The sequence below is a fragment of the Ochlerotatus camptorhynchus genome, unplaced genomic scaffold, assembly GCF_037179485.1.
Source record: "Ochlerotatus camptorhynchus isolate MF236.1 unplaced genomic scaffold, CSIRO-AGI_Acam_v1.1 ptg000155l, whole genome shotgun sequence".
Lineage (NCBI taxonomy): Eukaryota > Metazoa > Arthropoda > Insecta > Diptera > Culicidae > Ochlerotatus > Ochlerotatus camptorhynchus.
The window spans coordinates 364120-382052 of NW_027040645.1; the positions used below are offsets into that span (position 1 = coordinate 364120).

Here is a 17933-nt window from a genome sequence, read left to right on the forward strand (position 1 = left end):
ACAATATTGCATAAAAGTTCTATAGAATATATATAAACGTCAAAGTGTTCCGATGCCAGCGCTGCGGCGAGTAGTTCGCGGAACTGATAATATTCAAATCAACCGTTAAATGCTTGAACGAAGATACACAATGAAGAGTTACGTCTGTTTGTCTGTGATTTAAGTATAGTTGACTATAAATATAATCAAATTTACTACCATTCTGTCAAAACTACTATGCTTACTCAAACGGCATAGTAGTTTTGATAGAAAAAAAAGTAAAATTAAATGAATTTCGTTTCTGCAAAAATCTATTGGTGGGAGTATTTAATTAAACCATCAATATAGTATTTTTGCCAATGGATTTTGTTTCTGTGTAGTAGCTATGCCAGAATCATACACTTATAGAATTCCACACATTTTTATTGACGAATTTAAAATGAAATGTATGAGTCAAATGAATAGTATGTGTGGTTACACATGGCTTTTATGTGTACACATATTAAGTATGTGTCAGACACATAGATATCATTTGTTGATCACATTGCAAAAAATCATGTGTGGGACACATAAAAACCGAGGGGGGTGACTCTACCCTAAAGGCTCAAGCACAATGACAGCGGAAGCGGAACGGTAGCGGCAGCGGAAAAACCCGATCTGAGTAAGCCTACTTGTCGGATTGAAAACTAGTTAGAACCAAATCGACTTCGGTTAGGCTTTTTGATGTCATTTGTGACAACTGTCAAACTTTCCGTTTCCGTTCCGCTTCCGCCCACAGTGCGCTTGGGCCTTAATAAACAAATACCATAAACTAACTGGATCCCAGGTAGGTACACTATCCCACAAATGGTTTGGATGATACCCCGAACACGTCGTTTAGCTCTCTTATATGGTTATTTTTATTAGGGTATCTACACAGAAAAAAAAGTTGTTGAATATTACATCCAAACTGTTGCAACCAGGTCAATCCATCGGTTGTGTAATATAACGTTTTACGATGTACATCGATTTTGAGAAGAAAATTACATCCATTGATGTAATATTGTATCTGCTTTTTGCTATTACATCATTATTTCATACATCAGCTTGAATTACATTGATCGATATTACATTTTTTTTTGCTGTGATAAGATGCATGAAATCAAATATATTATATTAACAATATGATCCACTCTTTCGCTTAGCTGGCGAACCAAATTTTTAGCGATGAAAGCACCTCTGTGGCCAAAAAGGCTACCAATGTATTTGTTTATCATCACGAGGGGTAAACTAAATGAAAATTTGTTTACTATTTCAAATTAATGTATTTCAGCATTTTATTTTATTTGATGACCACAGTGACATGTCAGACAAATTTTTAAGTAATATACACAATGTAATTAATGCAAATAATTTGACTCTTAAGGCCCAAACGCAATGTGGGCGGAAGCGGAACAGAAACGGATCAAAACAAACATAGTGTAGTAATAGAATTTCAACTAGAATAGGGTACATGTTATAACCAACAATCAATACGAAACTAACGATTTTAAATTGGCTCACCACTTTAGTAGCCTATTGGTCCCAAGCAAACGATTAACGTACCCTATTCTAGTTGAAATTCTATTACTACACTATGTTTGTTTTGATTCGCTATGAAAGTTTAACAGATAACATCAGGGATGTGTGGATTCATGCAGAACATGCAGGGGTGAGTGAAATAGCTTGGGACTGCTTGGGACCGTTGTTCTGGTACTGAGTGAGCCAAAAATAATAATGATTTTCTTCGGGACCCAGTGGTCTTAGAGTTACCTCTATGTTATAACGGTTGTCAAATAATTGCAACACAGAAACCACCATCAAGATAGCGCTATAACATGTTATAGCTCTGTAGTCTGAACGTACTATTACTCAGATCGGGCTTTTCCGCTGCCGTTGCCGTTCCGCTTCCGCCGTCATTGCGCTTGGGCCTTTACTTTTGTAATAAGTGCTGTATTCGCACCCCTCGATTGTAATTGAATGATTTTTGCTGACCTTTTTCAACGCTAGATGGTGCGTGAAGCAATATTTTGTGGGTCGCCATTGTAACATTTGGAAACGGTATGAATGGATCATATTGTTAATATGATATATTTGATGAAATATTTTCCTCTGTTGTTGTGAGATGCACTCGCGCTTAATAGATAGAGACACGATTGATGGTGATTTTGTAGATTTCCTACAAACAGGTGGAGAACGAAGCGAGTAGATTGGTTTAGATGCAAGAGATAAAAAAGATTTTTCGTAGATTGATTCGCTAGTGAGAATTTCCGACCATTTAAAAATCGAGATTTAGATGTGTCGCACCCCTCGATTAAAAAAAAATTTTAAAGAGCAAATTTTCATTATGTCGTACGTAACATTCGCACCAATCCGAGAAAAATAAAGTTTTGTTTTGATGACCGAAAAGTTATTCCTATTTCCAATTAAACTCATATTATCTCATAGTGATAGCAATGTTTAACATATTTAGCAGGGTTCCAATCATACAAAGGCAAATCGCTAGCTTTCATGCTAAGAAATACTGGTTTTTGAGTCAAAAGATATTATACGTCGTTTGGTGGCCCCTATTGTTACTTAAGTCAAAGTGTATTTACCAGGATATTCGGGAGAATTATCAATTACGTCTCCTTACGTGCAGCCCATTCATCATTTTAGGACCACCGAAATCATATTAGCAACAAACAGTTCAATTTATTCACTTTAATAATGAGAAAGCAAAACGACGAAAGTACACTTTTCACGGGTTTCTCAGTGCTGTTACTTAAGGCAAACGGCATCTCCATAGAAATCGGGTGACTTAAGTAACATCGAAAACTATTTTGATCGGAAGGTGATTACGTCAAAAAGCAATTTGACTGGTAAATCATTTTAAAAATGGGATGCGATCCTATATTCGGACAGTATATCAGGCATAACATTTGATAACGCCACAAAAGCATTTGTAAACAAACTTTCTAAGGCCCTTTACACGCGAACTAAAGTTCGCCCACGCAAACCAATACCACTTTCGGAAAAGTGATAGTTGCCCCTATCCGATGATGTTGTTGGTTTGCGTTGATGTACTTTGGTTCGCGTGCAAAGGGCTTTAGAAAGTTGGTTTACAAATGCTTTTGTGCCGTTATCAAATGTTATGCCTGATATAGTGTAATAGCAGGACCTAGCAGGACTATCGATTGACACTGATAGCTCGACTTTGTTTACCTTTGTTACATTCGACGTAATGAAAATTTGCTCTTGCTTTGAAATTTTATCGGAGTAGTAAATCTGTTAACAACATTCCTACCCTAATAAAAATTACCATAAAAGAGAGCTTAACGACGTGTTTGGGGTATCATCCAAAGCATTTGTGGGATAGTTTACCCATCCGGGATACAGTTCGTTTATGGTATTTCTTTATTAGGGTAGTCATCTATACTGAAATCATAGTAGATTAAACGGTATTAAGCGTGGTTATATTGAAAATAAGTGTTTTCTGTAAAATAGTATTCCTAACTATGGTCCTTTTTTCAGTGTACACTCAATTTGAAACCTGCAAGTGTAGTGGCCATTTTTTCCCTTTTGTTAAAAAAAACACCGTTTTGCATAACTCGTACCTTTTGCTGTGCACAAACCTTGCTGCTTATTTCATTCTGCGCATGATCTGTCACGTCGCTATCTGTCTTAACGTGGCTACAGTGTGAAATCTATTGGCGTGTTTTTGGTCTGATATCAATTGCATGTATGGTGTGACAGAGAAGAAGGTTCATTTTTATCAATCCTTCTCTCTTCAACTCGATGTGCTTTCTACAAATTCGTCTTCACAAGTATGTGGAATTCTCTCTAAGTGGCAAAGGAGTTGCGTGATGTTTTACTTTTGAAAATGTTTTTATTTTAATCGCAATATTCAAAATATGTTTACATGTTGGTGGGCTATGTGCTGTGATTAGTGTTTTGAATGCATAGTGATGGATGTCAATCACAATAGTAAGTATTTGCGCTTAATAAATAAGCCGACGTAAGTCACTTTACAGTAGCCACCGTTAATTGAAACAAAGAAGTGATTCTACTGATTGTGCATAATATAATGATTGGAGTGACACATTACATCAACAAGGTTCAATTTTTATTTGTTGTTTCGTGATATCATAATGTGATGATTAAGCAACATTTTTTAACATGAAGCTTCTTTGACATCGAATCCTATTCAATTTACCAATTTAAATAATAAAGAATATTTTGATCAGATAAATTTTATAAGAAAAAGTAAATGATAATAAATAACATGATTAATGATAAGATGAATAAAACCCGGATTGTGAATAACAATAATGAATTTTAGTTGATATTTTATATTTTGTTATAACTTTGCTGTAAGATGTGTGTATAAAATGCTTTCTACAGCAGACAACTTTAAAAATAAATAAATCTCAAAATCAACATATCCAGAGTTATAAAACTAGTAGAATCCCCATGGAGTCACTGGTACAAATCAAATCTTCAGTTTTCGGTGTGATGATTTTTTATATCTTTTGAAAATCAATGATGGACCATCCATTGGATCATATACTTAAATAAAATCACAACTTAGTGCACCGATAAACAGACATATGTATCTTGTTCTTGGTCGTGCACGGATATAACGTAAAATTTAAACAATATTATTGTTTATTTGTGTCTAACACGGAGAAAAAATGCTTTCCAAAATTTGAGTTCTTCTTACCTAATTTCGAGTTGAGCCTCTCACTTGCACTCGTTATTGGAATACTGCTCTGAAGTCTGGAGCCCGAACTACAATAATGGGGCCGAGCGAATTGAATCTGTTCAACGACGTTTTCTTCGCTTCGCGCTCCGTAAGCTGCCTTGACGATACCCACTTCGTCTTCCAAGCTACGAGAATCGCTGCCAATTGATCAATGTCGAGCCCTTACGTATCCGAAGAGATGTTTTCAGAGCCTTAACCGTCGCGGATACTCTGCAAGGAAGAATCGACTGCGAAGCAATTCTACAACAATAGTGAACATTAATGTTCAACCTCGATCACTACGCAACACTCTTATGCTGAGACCTCCACTTCTTCGAACTAATTATAGCTTAGGGAGCGCTATTTACGGCTTGCAGCGAGTGTTCAACCGAGTAGCGTCGATGTTCGATTTCCACTTGACACGGAATATGCTTCGCCGAAGATTCTCTGCCTTTTTTGCTGACAGAAGGCGCTTGATGCCCAACAGCTAAGTGTAAAATTTAATAGCGAATTTGTTTATTATCGGGGTTGGAACCAGTTCCAACCCAGTGCGAAACCGAACTTTTTGTCAGTGTGAACCTCAACCTGAGCTAGGTTTTAAACACAAACGAGCAAACTGACGTTTGTCAGAAAACAAGCAGACCCAATCTTGATACCCGATCCAGGTTGGAACTGAATAATAAACGAATTCGCTATAAGACTTATACATTTTTAGTAACTTGACAATGCTTTCCTAGTTATTTTCGTTTGTAACTGTAGTAACTGTATAACCTGTAGTAACTGTATAACCTGTATAACCTGTATAACTGTATAACCTGTAGTAGTCTGTATAACCTGTACTTTTTTTACAACACATCATTGGGACTATTTCTAGTCTGTTAATGCAAACATAACAAATAAACAAATAAACAAATTGTTGTCAAAAAAGGAGATTCGACCCAACGATACACGGAAAAAAATATTAGCCAAAATTTGGGTTCTTTTTACTTAATATTGACTTCAGCCTCTCGCTTGCACTCGTTATTGTTGTCAAAAAAGGAACGAGAGATTCGACCCAACGATATAGTGGTTCAGCCCAATAAGTTACTTTTGAGTAAATTACAAATTTTAAAATTTTTGTATGGACAATTGCCTACGCAGGGGGAGGGGGGGTTAAGAATCCCAAAAAATTGTCTACGTAGTTTATGAACAGCCCCTTAAGAGTAAGTAATTTTTTTTGCCCTTTTAAATAGAAACTACTTTATGTGATTTACTCAAATTTGGGTTATTGGGCTGAACCCGGGAATTGAGGGAAAAGTATATAATTTCAGGTAGTTTTTCATCTCCATGTACACGGTGTTTCGTGAAAACCCATTAATGGGTAAAAAAATACCCATTTTCAAACCATGTATGCAGCTGTCAAAAAATGGGGGAATTTTGAAATCATAAAATGGGTGAAAAAATACCCATTTAAAGAATCAGTTCACGGTTGAATAATGGGTATATTTTTTACCCATTAATGGGTGAAAAAACACTTCGAAATTTTATCGTCTCATTTCCGTCACCGGCTCATTGGGAATGCAAACCTCGATGCAAACAGTTACTGTCCGCAGCAACGATCTCCGGAAAATGTTAGAATCCAAAACGTTGGAGAGGCTTACGGATAAGTCAATACAATGGATAATTTGTATTATAATGTTTTGTGAAAAATTTGAGCGGAACACCTCCCGCATAAACGCGAACCATAAATTGACCTTACCTTAAATGGTTAAAAATGGTTTATAATCCCTGCTAAACTTTAACTGAAATGGTTATGGAACTTTACATGAACGTTTAATGATAAAGCTTCAACCTTATGTATTATGGTTTTTTGGAACTGGACCTTACAAATAATGGGTTGTTAAGAACCATTACCATTCCAAATTCTTGTTTTCTCCATACATTTTCAGAAAGAGAACTATATAAGAACGTTTTTACTTATGATTTGAGAACATTAATGGTAATGGTTATGGTAGTCAGTAAGGTCCATTAATGGTTTTGTATTATCGCTCAACTTTACGTGGAATATATCGTGAATTGGTAATCAGTAAATTACAGGCAACCAATTCGCGATATATTCCACATAAAGTTGGTCGATGTTACAAAACCATTCGTGGACCTTACTGACTACCATAACCATTACCATTAAAGTTCTCAAACCATAAGTTAAAAGGTTCCAATATAGTTCTCTTTCCGAAAATGTATGGAGAAAACAAGAATTTGGAACGGTAATGGTTCCTAACAACCCATTATTTGTAAGGTCCAGTTCCAAAAAACCATAATACATAAGGTTGAAACTTTATCATTAAACGTTCATGTAAAGTTCCATAACCATTTCAGTTAAAGTTTAGCAGGGATTATAAACAATTTTTAACCATTTTAGGTAAGGTCAATTTATGGTTCGCGTTTATGCGGGCTGCATTTATTTTCAATGTTTTAAAAACATTTTTACATCAACGAGCGCTTGCATCCTCCATTTGTAAAAATGGGTATTTTTTCACCCATTTTACGGTAAACACAATATAAGAAAATGGGTGAAAAAACACCCATTTATTGACAGACCACCCATTTACCCATTTATGAGTAAACCATAGTTTACCCATTAAATGAGGAGGGGCACTTTTAGCGGAAATGGGTATTTTTATACCCATTAATGGGTTTTCACGAAACACCGTGTGCACATACCTTAAAGTCGGTAAAGAATACCTAAATATCGGTAGAAATTACCGATAATCGAAGAAAGTGCACATACCTAAATTATCGGTAATCATGGATTACCAATAATTAAGGTTAAATATTACCTAATTTATAGTAAAAAATAGCCTATTTAAAGTAAAAAGTAACGATTTTTATCGGTTAAAAAATACCGATAATTTTAGGTAATCGTAGCTAAGAGTGTAGGGCCTCCCTTAGCTCTGTAAGTAAAGGCGCAGTTATACACGGTAACCGCAAAATACCCAATAATGACTATAAAGTAAGCATTTTCGAGGGAGACTGGGACTACCCATTAAATGAGTAAAATTTTACCCATTTATGAGTAATTACAACTACAAAAACAAGTAGTAAGTATTCATTTTTGAGTAACAAATACTCATAAATGGGTAATATTTTTACTCATTTAATGGGTAGTCCCAGTCTCCCTCTCCCTGCTTACTTTGTAGCGAGCTTTGTAGTCATTATTGGGTATTTTGCGGTTGCCGTGTAAAGCAAGACCATGGGCATAGAGTATGATTGTACTTGCCACACAATAATACTAATGCAAAAATGGTACTGACTTAGAAAGCTCTCAGTTAAAAACTGTGAAAGTGCCCAATGAACACTAAGTTGAGAGCTGGCTAGGAGTCTCAGTAGGGTACGTCCCTACTGAGACTCCTAGCCGGCTCTCAACTTAGTGTTCATTGGGCACTTCCACAGTTTTTAATTGAGAGCTTTCTAAGTCAGTACCATTTTTTCATTAATATTATTGTGTGGCAAGTACAATCATACTCATAATCATACATATTACGTATAAAGCAAAAAAAAAAAAGAAGTGTGTATCATATGCAATTTATTTTATTTTACTGTTTGCGACAAAGGAAGTGAACTAATGCTGCACGGTAAGAACAAATACTCAAAATTAAGTTAAAAAAAACTCAACGTTGGGTTCTATCATTTGAGGTCCGCCGTTGAGTGAATCAGAAAAGCGGCGTTGGTCAAAATTTACTCAACTATTGAGTAATAATAAATGAACTCAAATATAAGTTTATTTTCATTGAGGTTGCTTTTATGCGCCTTTAACCATTTCATTTTCACAAGCGTTGATAGACGAGTGGTCAATACACGGGCCCCGTAATCTCAACGTCCATGGTTCATTTCCAGTCTGCTCCGTTTTATTATTTTTTTGTCAACTTGGTCAACGCCAGGATTACTCAAAATTGAGTTTTCTTCTTTAACTTAATTTTACCTAGCCCCACGGAAGCCACGTGATGAGTGAAAGGAACTCAATTTTGGGTACTTTTCCCTTACCGTGTGCGTAGATTACGTTTGCTATACTTTGTTTTTGTAGTGCTTACAAAAGTCCCAAATAAAACTTTGATTTCAATTAACTTTCATTGCTCTTTTATTCTGCACGGTTTTTATCTCCTTGTCTCTCATAAACTCTTTTTCTTCTCCCCTCATGTCACTCTACTCACCTCCAGGGTTGCCAATCTCACTGCTAATCAGTCGAATACAGTTTTTCCGAGGGACAACCCATATTACGCTAAGGTAGAACCCTACAGTTTTATTGTTTACTAATTAATTATATGACCAAACATTAGTGATAAACTACAAAGTTCTCAATACGTCTCAAAAAAGTGTTAAGCGTTCTTCCTTTCTATGGTAATTTCTCGGGTAATTCACAACTTTTCGGTCCATATTGCGATTGTCAACAACCAATACAGCTTAAACTAGTCTTCTCTCTCACTATTATTTTTGTGTCAACAGTGCAACTATTCAAAACTTGGAGGCGAACCAGCCCAAGGCTGAAAGCCTCCCTAATAAAGATAAATAATAATAATAACTATTGAAAAGCAATTAAAATGCTATCTAAGGTTGATCGAATTTAAGTCATGTAGTTAATTGCTTTTATTTTAATTTTGAAGATACTGAGATGCAGAGCACACATGATCGGAAGGTATAAGAAACTTTGCAAAAATTTTTTTTAAGGGAACCAGGGGATCCCATCCCCTCCCACCGGGTTGCCGTTGATTTTTCCGTAAATTTTCTCATACACACCTATCCTTAGGATCATGTGTGCTTTTCTTCTCAGTGTCTTCATTTTTTTTCTCTAAAAATAATTAATTGCATGACTTACAGTCGATCAACCTTAGAAAAGTAAACATCTATGATGCAAAGCATGGATTTGGTTTGGGGGTAGGGGTTGGCCTAAACTCAGGTGCTTTAGTCAAATTGAATCAAATAACCCGTATTTCTAGATAGAGCTGGAATTAGGGCCTAACAGCTTTTGTAAACAATGACTTCTCTTGATGATTTCTAGAAATTTAAGGCTCATCCACGCAAACCAACATCCTCATCGGGTAGGGAAAGACTTCCCCTATCCGATGGTTATGTTGGTCTGCGTGGACGTGCCTTGAATTCCTAGAAATCAACGATAGAAGTCATTGTTTACAAAAGCTGTTACGCCCTAATTCCTGCTCTATCTAGATTTGAGATATTTGACGCAACCAATACAGTTGGTTTTGTTCATATTCTACTGATACTGTGAAGCTAGAGCGGTAAAATTCGATCGAAGATCGCCCATTGCTAGATGGCTACACTGAAACAAGGACTATAGTTAGGAATACTATTTTGCAGAAAACACTTATTATCAATATAACCACGCTTATTGCTGTTGAATCTACTATGAATTCAGTATAGTTGACTATGAATGGTCACAAATTTACTATGATTCTGGCAAAACTACTATGCTTGCTTAGAATGCATAGTAATTTTGATAGAAATAATAGTAAAATTAAATGAAATTGTTTTCTGCAAAAATCTATTGGTGAGGGTATTTAATCTAAACCATCAATATAGTATTTTTGCCAATGGATTTTGTTTCAGTGTACCAAGCTTTTGGGATTTTTTTTCTTATTATAAGAGCACCCGCACCAATGCGTTGCTAAAGCTATTTTAGCAACCTCCACCATAACGCAGTAACCGCACTGGGGGTTGCTATTCAAGTGTGGGAAATAACAATCTGCCTCTCGGTGAACAGCGGGTTGACAAATATAGCAGCGCGATAGCAACCGGCCCAAGCGTTGCTATCTATGAAATGTTTGTTTTGTTTGTCATTTGAACATTGTGATATATGAATGAATTTGAATCTGGGAAAAAATGTGGACCCAAGGTACAGGAAAGCATTCCTCTGGAAGACCCGGAACATCCATAAATGTGGAAAATTAGTAAAAAAAGGATCTAGATTTTTTTTAATCAACTTGTTGTTATGCTGCATGAATTAATTTTGATTTGAAACCAGTACGTGCACTCTGGTGGGCATGGAACCAACCGGTCCGCACTAATGTTTATTTCAGTTACCATGGCGATGTAATTTGTGATTAGCCCCGGTCCCTTTCAAATTGTATCATTATTTATGTACGGCCTTAAATTTGAAATGACGTTTCACATTCATCTAGTGATGGCCAATTTTCATTCGAATAATCGATGAACGAACCGAAAAGTAAAATATTTGTAATCGGTTATATCCAACCCGGGGGCAACTTGACAACTCCAGTATATTACCAGTGTACCCCGACAATTTGGTGCTGGTGGTTCTGTCAAACTCACAAGTTTCAGAATGGTTATATGAATAGGGCGAATGCGGAAATTATGTACAATAAATAAAATCCAAGCTTAAAATTCATCTCATTGTCGCGCGTCCACCAAACCGGAACGCGCGTCCGACGTCAAAATTAACATTAATGACATAGGAAGTCCAGTGATGCCAGCGAAAAATGTCGTTTTGATTTTCAGTCAGTTTTTTTAAACTTGTTTTTTTTTGTAGTCTCGTGTGTCTTTGAGCAGAACAGAACCAAAAGTTTAAACATATGATTTGTAAAACAAAAATATGTGATTGCCATCGAATTAATTGAAACAAATGAGAATTGAGCGAGGATAGTATCGGTGATTTTGACGCTATTGCTATTATCGTTGATGATGAACAAAAATAGAATGGTTTTGCAGCGAGTATGCACGGATACAAATTTTGTTCATTTAAAACAAAAATATAAATGTTTATACCCTTAACATATGAATTATTCAAAATAAATTGAAAGCATGTTTAAAACTAAAATATTTATGTTTGAATAAAATTCACAAGCATGTTTATTTCAACAATATATGATTTGGGTAAACGGTTTTTAGCGTGTCATGCATCTTTATTTCCTTCTTATTGCATTCGGAAAAAGTTGCCCCAGCTTTGCTCAACTCAACAGAAAACGACCTGAAAGTGGCAAAACCGAAGATGGATCCGGAAACCAGCTCGACAAAACCGGTGGAACCCCACAGTATCAACTTCACTCCGTCGTTTATGATGCCAATCTCTATATCATCCTCATCCACATGTGACTTCGAAAGAACAACGAAAATCCGAACGTAGAAAGAAACCGGTATGATGACCAGTGAAAGAAACGACAAAACGACGGTAATGTCACAATTTTTCACCGGTTCCACTGAACTAAAACCCCCGAACACCAACCCCGACGGGTACCCGCATCCCGGACCAGGACCCCAATACCATTAGGTCACCCTTAATCGCACCCGAAAAAGAGCAGGCATGATGCCCTGCCCGAAGATCTTTTTGTTTTTCATTTGCAATAAGTTTTATTTTGCTTTACCCTGCACTCAACTTCTAAAATAATTTAAAAATATGTATGTTTAAAATAAAAACATGAGAAGCATGTTTAAAATGAGCATATTTATTTTTGTTAGCCTAGCTGTCAAACCAAACAAAAACAAATACGATTATTTTCAACACGAATATTTTTAAAATAAACGTAATATTATTTTTATTTTAAACATTGATTTCACATGACTACAAACATGGAATACGTTTGAAATCAACCTAATTTATTTTTGTGGCCAGAACAAACTGAGTTTACGTTTAAATTTACCCCAAATATTTTTGTTTCGACGATAGTTTTTTCTGCGTGTGCGTGTAATTATTACAGTATCCCATCACTAATCGGACACATTTAATAATCTGACTATCAAGTCCGTACAAATAAATGTTACCAATATAAAAACAGCTCCATAAGAGACCGTGATGTCGAATTAAGGAGAGCTGGAGTTGGGAGATACTGTATACGCAGCTAGTACTGCAATATGTGCAATTTGATGAACTAGAGTACAGTGGAGAACTTTGGACGTCTTTCGAAGGCCTTAAATGCATCAAAGCTAGATATGTAATATATCATGCAATTTGACTAATTTCCAATTTCAGCAGTTTACTTTACTTACCCCGTAAGAAAAACACGGGAAAGTAAAAAAAAAATTACGGGCCCAGGACAAGCCATCATTGCACAACTATGTTCAAAGCAGTAATCTGAAGGATAATCAAACTCAAGAGCAAAACATAACTGAAGAAAGCAAAGTATTATTATTGCCATTCGATGACATAAGAAGATGGTTCAATTTGTATTGATTTGTTTCATAAATTTGCTCTTTTCATATGGCATTCTTGTCTGTTGTTTGACATCCACACATAGTGAAACAAAAAGTTGGTTTTCCATAGAGAAATACCGTTGCGGCGATGAAGGATAATTCCTTTGTTTACGTCGTGTGGTGACATCTACTATTGACAAGTGGGTACGTGAAACTAATAGCGAATTCGGTTATTATTCAGTTCCAACCTGGATCGGGTATCAAGATTTGGTCTGCTTGTTTTCTGACAAACGTCAGTTTGATCGTTTGTTTTCAAAACCCAGCTCAGGTTGAGGTTCGCACTGACAAAAAGTTCGGTTTCGCACAGGGTTGGAACTGGTTCCAACCCCGATAATAAACGAATTCGCTATAAGGTTATCTGTCACCTTGCCGGGGACTTGGTTATATCATGCTGATATAAGCATTAACTTCCCCAGATGATCATCACCCATCGTTTCAAATATATGCTGCACTCTCATTGGTGGAAAAATGACAGCACAGTGAATCGATTAGATGTTAATCGAATAATTTAAAAATGAGACATCTCTGATTGTGTGATTGTTTTGATAAAAAAAGAGCGCAAAATTTCATCTCTACCGAGGGGACAGCAAAACCACAAAATTACCTTGCATACGGGGGGTATTCATTGGATGAAAGGGACCTTGAAAGAGGACACTAAAATAAAAAGTTTTTCTTCCAACTGTTTCATCTTTGATGGAACGGTCTTTCGAAAAATCCGGAACATCCGTAAAGGGGGTCATAGAAAAGATCCTAGAGCTCCGTATTTTTTAAATCATTTATTTTGATACTACATTAATGAATTTGGATCTGGGACAAGCATGTGAACTCTGCTGGCCACAACCCGGTCTTTCGGGGGGTCCGGACCATGCGTAAAAGTTATAAAAAAGATTCAAGAGCTTCACGATTCACTTATTCTGAAGCTACATGTATGAATTAGGATCTAGAACTAGCATATGCAATCAGGTAGTCTTGTGATTCTCTGAAAGATTTTGAACATCCACAAAAGTAGTCAATTCGCGTAAAAATCCTACACTAATAAAATTCCACACATTTTTACTGACGAATTTCTATGTGAAATTCCACATGATTTTCATGTGACCACACATAAACAGAATCCACACAGAAGCACACATGAAATTTATGAGTCAAATGAATAGTATGTGTGGTTACACATGGCTTTTATGTGTACACATATTAAATATGTGTCCGACACATAAATGTCATTTGTTGATCACGTTGCAAAAATTCATGGGTGGGACACACAAAAACAATCTTTGAAATTTTATCAGTGTAGTTTTATTTGGACTTCCCTGAGGTTTTGAATCTTTCCTGAAGTTCATTATTTTTTCTATTGTTCCGGAAATTTTAATCATAATTATAAAATTTTCTGAAGACCTCGCATTGTTTCTGAAGCATCGCAAAATTCATGAAATTATTGAAATATCCCATAATTCCTTGAAATTTTCCTTAAATAAATGAAACTGATATGAAGATCTCTAATCATCAATGAAGTTCCGGGAACGTCCCAAAATATAATGAGGCTACCAAAAAATCTATATACTTCTCTGAAGGTCTCTAGACGTTCTTGAAGATTTCTGAACATTTTAAAAGATGAAGATTTTAAACTGCATTGAATACCATGGAATGATCTCACATTTTCCAGATGCTCATGTAAGATCTCTTATGTTTCTGAAATTTAAATAAAGGTCTTGGTACTTTGCTGAAGTTTTGGAAATTTCCTGAGTTTCTTGGAACTTCTTAAACATTCTTCAATTTCCATGAAATTAGTTTATTTATTTATTATTATTTTTCCATTCCTGAAGTACTCTCAATTCTATTGAAGTTCTTGGTACTACCATAGAGGTAACTCTAAGACCAGAAGGTCCCAAAGAAACGTGCTCAACTTTTTGACTCAGCTCTGCTACTATCTTCGGTGCCAAGCTAATAGATTCACCCCTCGAAACATAGGAAAATCCACTCACCCCCATTTTATCTGTCAAACAAAGCGAATCAAAACAAACATTGTTTAGTACTATAATTTCGACTAGAATGGGGTACGTTAATCGATTTACTTGACACCACTAGGCTAGTCAAGTAGTGAGCCAATTTAAAATCGGTAGTTTCGTATTGATTGTTGGTACTACCCTGAACTAAATAGAACTGTAAAAAAAAAATTCTCAAAGTTTTTCTGAATTTTATTGAATTGAACGGAATTTATCGGAGCTTACGCATACAAATCTTCGAACTTCCCTGAAAGTCTGGAATTTCTCGAATTTCTCGAATTTATGAAGCTATTGGAAGTGCCGTTAATATCTCTTCCTTAAATCTCTCTAGTTTAACTTCTTTGAGGTACTTGGAAGTTCTTTAAAATGTCAATTTTCCTCAAGTTAGCTCCTCATCTCTGAAATTTTTATGACTTCCCTAAAGTTCTCTGGATATCCCTGAATTTCTCAAATTTTGTTAAAAGGTCCTGCAGTTTCCTGAAGCTTTTGAAGCCACTTTAAAAATCCTGAAGTTTGCCTGAAGATCACAAAAAATTTCAGAAATTTTGCAGAACTTTCCTTTTGTTCCCGCAGTTTGCCTACGAAACTTCCTGAAATTCTCAGTACTTCTTTTCATTCCTCAGACTCTCCTGAAGATCTCTATTGTTTGCTGAAGTTTACGGAGCTTCCCTTATGTTTTCCTGATGATGTTACTGGAATTGTTCAGAAATTAATGGAACTGCCCAGAAAATCTTTAACTTCCCTTTAAACATGGATCTTCTGTTTACTATCATTAAATTTTCGGAACTTCATGATGGTTTCCTCTATTTTACTGAAATAAATAGAACTGCCATAAAGTTATCGAAACGAACCTAAAGTTTTAGGAACTTCCCTCAAGTTCTCACAGTTTTCCTGATATTCATGGAACTGCCCTAACATTTTCAGAACCTACCCGAAGTTCCCGTAACTTACTCATAGGTCATTAAGCTTAAATTTTCCTGAATTTAATGCAGAGGCGTCGCGTGCCTTATTTGTTTTCCTGTGCACCAAACTTTGTTCGTTAAAGTTTTCCACCACATATTAGTTTTTGTTTTTTTTTTCAATGCTCCATGAATTCGAAGGACATATTTTCTATTACTATATTAATCACTACCTAACGTAACATTTGAAGGGCCTATCATCTTGTGTAAACAAAACTTGTATGGCCCTTTTTGCGTTAACCGAAGTAGGAGGAATTGCAAAACTTAACTAATTCTCGTTTTTATCACAAGGAAGTCGAAGAGTTCTCTTTCGACTGAAGCGTAATGAAGAATATCCGTCAAACACTTCCGAAAACATTTTTTGATACAAAACAGTTTCATAATCTAGAGAAAATTCATGAAGTCCCCTGGGTAGCAAACTTGAATTAATCAACTCTTTATTCATCAGAACAACACTATCAGAATGGACCAGGGAAGCTCATAAGTTTGGACAGGCGCACCGGCGCAATCATCATAGAGATTTGATTGAGAGATTTACAACTGAGAGCGAGCTTTTGCGCTCTCTTTCTCCATTACTCTCTTTGCCTGCAATCAGATCTCGATGAACATTTCAAATGGTCCTATCTGCCTTGATCGATTCTCTTCATTGACATTCTCTTTTCATAACCACTGCTATGCAAACAGATTTCGCGCTAATTCTACTACATAGTTTGATAAAGGAGGTTCTTATCTAGCGTCCAAAACGTCAAATACGACAGGGAAAGGTTTTGCAGCTGAGTTATTAACAAAAGAGAAAATCGATGAAGAGAATCGATCAATGCAGATAGGACCTTTTGAAATGTTCATCGAGAGATATCCAAGTGCACAGAAAGAAATGCACACTTTAGGCACCCATACATCACAAATGTGCTTCTAATTTAAACTAACACATTCATACCGGTCTGCAAGTATGATACATGTCCAAAGCGTACCAGACTGCTGTTTCCGTGTTGCTCCCGTTTGAGGCGTGACTGCTGAAAGTTTCAATTAGGGTAGGATGGTGCAAAACGCACCGTTTAAGCAAAATCGTCAATTGCTGGTGTATGGAAGCTAAAATCAAGAAGAAAGTAATGGTGTTTGGTTCATTACCATGTTTTCTACGAAGATCAAGTGATTTCGAACTACAGAACGATGCATTTTCATGATTTTCAAGGTATTTTATAAATTGGTTCCAATATGATAGCGGGGCAAAACGCCTGATTCATGGTGATCTGACGCCTGATGATTATTCCTTTATGTTACATCAGAAATAAGGTCGCAATAGAGTGTTAAACTGTGATTCATTAAGTAAAACATCTAAAAAATATACGAAAAGTGAATTAGTTCAATTTTTGCGATATATGCTGTTAAAAGCTTAATTTTAAGTCGACGATTTTAACAACTGTATCATATTTTGCACAAAATGCTATTTTTTAAGGGAATCAGTAGGTCAATATATGATTTTATGATCAAGAATCATTTGCGAAACCTCCAGTTGAAAACAAACACAATCCGTTACCCGGAAAATGCATCTGAGGAAAAGTTATCGCTGTTTTTCTATAAGTGGGCATTTTACCCCAGGGGTGCATTATGGGCTGTTCTCCCTTACAACTAGTGGTTCAGTGGTATTGTGGAAAATTTGTGGTATGTTTCAAGAGGTGATAGAAGGTCTGCTTGGCTTACTTCAGGCATTTGACCATTCACAAACTTGCCACCGCCACCCAAAAAAGCTCGCTTTAGGTACACTATTTAACGAGTTTTGTCATGGTAGTGATATCGACATGCTTAGAAATCAATGCATTAGGGATTAGGCAGCCCATCCGAACTGAATTTAATCCTTTTTGAAGCAATCCAAGGTCGAAAATTTAATTGAGCCACACTATAAAATAGTGGATTCATGGTCACTTGTGGTCTGGAGTAAAAAAGTAAATGTGGCCATAAAATCTATAAAAATCTAAACGCATTTTTTAAACTATTTACACCTGTGTCGTGCACAGGTTGCACATGTGGACGCGACGCCAATGATTTAATGGA

The 17933-nt window shown here is 36.1% G+C and overlaps 1 protein-coding gene across 1 annotated transcript in view; it reads left to right on the forward strand.

The window, feature by feature from the left end:
* Positions 1-3771: 3771 nt before the first annotated feature.
* Positions 3772-17933, forward strand: part of Hnf4 (Hepatocyte nuclear factor 4) — a 92138-nt gene continuing 77976 nt past the window's right edge. The window contains exon 1 of the mRNA XM_065222059.1: positions 3772-3963. Coding sequence (XP_065078131.1) covers positions 3945-3963 — 19 coding nt within the window. The 5' untranslated portion in view covers positions 3772-3944. The remainder of the gene's footprint in view (positions 3964-17933) is intronic.